The following is a 5,018-nucleotide window of genomic DNA, read 5'->3' as shown; positions in this document are numbered from 1 at the left end:
TCTCTCGTAAAGCTAACGAACAATACAAATTTAATATACACATCACCTTCAGTCGTAAAGCAAACGAACAATACAAATTTAATACACAAATCACCTTCTATTGTAAAGCGAATGAACAATGCAGATTTAATATACAAATCATGTTCTCTCGTAAAGCAAACGAACAATACAAATTTAATACACAAATCACCTTCTCTCGTAAAGCGAATGAACAATGCAAATTTAATATACAAATCATCTTCTCTCGTAAAGCAAACGAACAATACAAATTTAATATATAAATCACCTTCTCTCGTAACGCGAAAAAAAAATTATACAATAAAGCTTTCTTTTATCCATTAGTCAGATGTACATTTAATTGAAATTTTAAAAGATTACTCTTTATGAATGACACAAAATATACATCAAAATAATATAATACTTATATACATGTGAAAGTGCATCTGCAGTTTGAATATCTTTCCTTTAAAGTGCCTAAAATATTGCAATCCTGCAATATCAAACTCCACCAAAATCTGATTTTTGTTTGTTTTCTCATTCTGCAAGTAAGGGTGTTATGATCACTGATTTCAAGAACTGGAGTAGGAGGTTAATTAATATACTCTTCAAAGGATGGCAAAATTTTTATCAAAGCCAAACATTTCTTGTCGGCTGTGGAATAATTTCTCTGCCTCTTCTTTAATTGTTTAGAAAATAACACACTAGATGATCTGCACTTTTTTAATCTTTTTTAATCAATACTTCACAAACCCCATCAACACTTGCATCAAGAGACATTTGTAATAATTGACTCCAATTAGGGGCTGAAAAAACTGATGCACTCTTGAGTATGAATTTGAATGTATATACAGCCTTCTACTCAACAAATTGGTCAGGGACTCAGGAATTAAAGAAATGTTTAAACAAAATTTACGATAGCATTACAGCCATACTCAAACATCGCATCAGATGCATTTATAAAAATCGTAATCACATTTTGCAGACCAATGAAACTTAGTATTTTGCTTAAACAATTAGTCAGGAGTTCAACAGGGAATGAAAAATGGGAACACAATTTCCCATAATATTAAGCCTTACCCAAATATCGCATATATATATATATATATATATATATATATATATATATATATATATATATATATATATATATATATATATATATATATATATATATATATATATAAATATATATATTATTTAGAGACCCATCTGGGTTCCATGCTGCATCAGTTAACTCGCCGTCTCGTCATTTCAATAGTCAGCGTCCGGTTTGGAGTTGTTTTTAGCCCTTCAGTTTCCGTTAATTAGTCAAACCCGTAGTACTCCACATAAAACCGATGAATGTGTAAGACCTTTGTTAGGCGACGCACATTACATAAGTGACTAAAAGTTGATGGAAACTCAAAATATTGACATATTACACTGATAAGTAAGATATGCAAGTAGAAGGTAAAGTAATGAAAACAAATGGCAAAAAAATAAATAAAAAGAGTATAATACTGTCAAACAAAATCCGACGATACTCAAGATCCAGATATGCAAGTTATTTGTCCAAGCGTTTGTAACAAAATAATCAAGGGCATGGAGTAAGAACGTGCATTCTGCACATGGTTTCGCATTATTGTCATTGAAGTCCTTCTCCCAAAAGTAACGGATCTCTGGTACAAAATCAAATGCAAATGGCACAAGAATGATTCCTGTCCTTTAAAGCCTTAGTTCAACTTTAGGATTTTGTAAACCTATTGAAACACCGTGCAAAGTAGGCCTGGTTATTAACTGATGTCCTCTCTGATGTCAAGTATCTACGCTGACACATTTAGTCTACTATGGAGTATTCCAGCGTGGACATGTTTGGGGTCCGCACATTTCTGTCCCTAGATAAAGTACGTTTGCAAATACTAGTCTTTTTTTATGAAGCAATAACGGTATTCTGTTGCAAATGTTAGTTTCATATATTTTTTTATGCCCAAACGTACGTTTAGCAACGTGTACGTTTAAGCTAAGAACGTATTTATTTCACAAAAGATGTGGTATTCACCGAGCTATAACCGGCACGTTGAAGTTCTATTGTCTTTCTACAGCAGACCATGTTTTTAATGTCGTTCCAAAATGTACGTGTGTAGAATGTGTACAATATTGGATTAATACAGCAATTCATGTAGGCCATGCATTTAGCTGCATATACTATGAATGCAATTGTCACAGATATATGTTCCTTCTTTGAGACATGAGTATAGAGCATAATAATCTGAAGTGGCAGCCAACATACCGCAAAGACTGTCGCCAGCAAAATCACCATCTTTGTGACACGTTTCCTAGATTGAAATTGACCATGGTCTCCCTGATTGTACGGTCCACGAGACTTTCCAGTTAGAAAAACTTTCAACATATGCCCATATAGAACAAACAACACAATTAGTGGCAAGAGATACGAAAACATAAATAAGCATATGGAAAAGCGAGAAGCATCTTCGAAATGTATAGCACAAACCTTTCCTTGTTCATCAATACTTTCTGGGTTTATATTTACTTCTTCGGCCATAAATAGAAATGGAATATTTCCTAATATTACGAGAAGCCATAAGACAACAAGTGCAATGTAGCAGTTTCGTTTTGTACGCAGTATAATTGCCCTGATTGGATGTACCAAAGCAATGTATCTGTCCACTGAAACGAGAACAAGGATATACATCCTTGCAAAGTAGCAGACATACTCTAGATACGTGTGAATCCGGCACCAAATGTCCCCAAACGGCCAGAAGTGTAAAACAGGGTATATGGCTTTGAAGGAAACACAAAACACAACGTAGAGTAGATCCACTATTGCTAGGTTCAATATAAGGTACTTTGTAATTCCTCTAATTGCCTTGTGGAGCAGAATAACAATTATTGTCAGGATGTTGCCAACCAATCCAAATATAGTGATCAGTCCAAATAATAATGGGATGAGGATTCTTGTTAAATTTATAAATTTTAAAACTTCTTCAAATTCTTCCAAATCAGTATCATATGTAATGTTTTCTGTTGAGCTGTTCCAGAAATGAATACTATCAACATCATCGTACATCAGTGTTGTTGTACTTTCCATTGTTGCTGCTGGTGATATTACGTTACTTATTGTAATCTGTCGGAGTTGTTGTGATATATTAAGAATAAGGTTTCCCTCTGTTTGTCCCTTTTCTCTGTGAAGAATAAATACATAATTGTTAGGTCCATTATTTGTCAAGAAGAAATACATGTATGCAAAGTAGCCTTGGGTTTTGTTATTTTAATTACACCTAAACTATGACGAAATTTAAAAATACAATAATTAGTAAGAGTAGCGTTTTAGAAATTGATACACACGACATGGAATTGTTCAAAACATTGGAAGAAATTGGAACAGTGAAAACCGGTACCATTGTTTTATAAAAACCTTAGACACAAAACACGAAATTGTTCGAAACATCAAACGGTAATGATTAACAATGTTACCTTAGATTTTTATACAGTTTTAGTCTCAATCGTTTTATATGTAACAAACCAATGCATGCAACAGGCTTGAAACTTTATTTTTATATCGTACGCTGTCAGAGTTCGAAAGAAACCAATCCAATTTATGCATGCATGCCAACAAGCCACAATTATTTTTGAGGAATACAAATATATGTGATTACATGCAGCAGTTAGCATTACACATCCCAATCACCTGAACTGATCAAAGGAGGAAATCAAGACCATGAACTCAATAACATTTCCTTACAATACCACCGAAATAACAGCGCACTCGGTGAAAAGGAAATATAGTAATGGAATTGCTTTCTTCTACGATCGTGTCTCAAAGGAAGGAGTCATCGATTTATTAGCTAATGCAAATTTAAATAAACTTTATAGTACCTTTACTACAGTTCAGAGTTATTATTTGAAACACCCAAGTCTATCTTTGCTAGTGATTATTGTTAAAAATGACAGTTTCGAGCTATCTGGACGCCATGTTGGAGGTCAATTAAACTAGATATATGTGTTCAGGTTCTGAACGTACTTGTTCATAGTTCGTTTGTATCTCTCTCTCTATATATAGTGTTTACCATTTTAATTGCATTATTTTGAGAGTTCAGTATTTCGATATCCGATTGGGGACTGCAGTTTGGACCAATCTGCATCTCTTAATGTTGGGCAAAGGGCACGTTGGTGTGCCAAGGCATGACATAGAGAAATAAAATATTTGGTTGTTGGGATCATGTCAGTTAGATCATGATTAACATGCCTCAACTGTAGAAAGTGGTGACAAAAAATGAATTGTGTTTTCAATTTTAGTTAAGTAAAACCTGAATGTGACTTACGGAGAAAAATGACTATATCTGTATGTTGAAGTAACGTCAACCATCCACAAGTGATTACATATTCAATTTGGTAAATAGCATGATAAGAATAGGCTGGTCTCAGGAAAGTCATTATAACTGCTATATGTAATATTTTCAGATTGCATTGTGGCAAGGAAATTGATCGAATTAAAGATGTGATCCATCATTACAATTAAAGTTTCTTAGTCGGAAGAATATATTTATACGTCAAGTCTTACCTATTTTTCAGGTAAACAGTTGTATCCTATATTTGTCTTGGCTGTATCCTATATTGTCTTGATCGTATCCTATATTTGTCTTGATTGTACACTATATGGTTTTTATTGCATCCTATATTTCTCGGTTTATGTCCAAAAGCAGATACATATATTCAAACAGATGCATGAAACAGTACATACAAAGCGCAATGAAGTTTGTAGCAATTTAAGAGCTCGTTAAAGAAGCAGTATACAAGGTCACGTAATATGAGCGAATCTGAATCTTTGACATATCGCGGTGATTGTAGAATGTACACATGTGGTTGGCAAAATTGAGACTGACTAGAAAATTAAAAATCTCGGTCGCGCCAGGCATTAGCATAAGAAATATACATGATAATGTTTTAATATAATCACATATGATTCGTATACATACGTCAATATGATAACTTATGTATGCTCAAGTTTAAATTAGATA

General features: G+C 33.5%; 1 protein-coding gene across 1 annotated transcript; it reads right to left on the bottom strand.

Moving 5' to 3' along the window:
* Positions 1-1,236: 1,236 nt before the first annotated feature.
* On the bottom strand, positions 1,237-4,744 carry LOC149788880 (allatostatin-A receptor-like). Its single transcript, XM_089975798.1, has 2 exons — positions 4,562-4,744; positions 1,237-3,182 (listed from the first exon to the last, which is right to left on the bottom strand). Exon 2 carries the CDS (start codon positions 3,086-3,088, stop codon positions 2,012-2,014), a length of 1,077 nt encoding a protein of 358 aa, XP_089831924.1. The 5' UTR covers positions 3,089-3,182; positions 4,562-4,744; the 3' UTR covers positions 1,237-2,011.
* Positions 4,745-5,018: the final 274 nt, after the last annotated feature.

Source organism: Sinohyriopsis cumingii, chromosome 11 (assembly GCF_028554795.1).
Source record: "Sinohyriopsis cumingii isolate HCF-2022 chromosome 11, ASM2855479v2, whole genome shotgun sequence".
Lineage (NCBI taxonomy): Eukaryota > Metazoa > Mollusca > Bivalvia > Unionida > Unionidae > Sinohyriopsis > Sinohyriopsis cumingii.
Note: the sequence above shows the minus strand (reverse complement) of the source record. Positions and strands in the feature narration are given on the sequence as shown.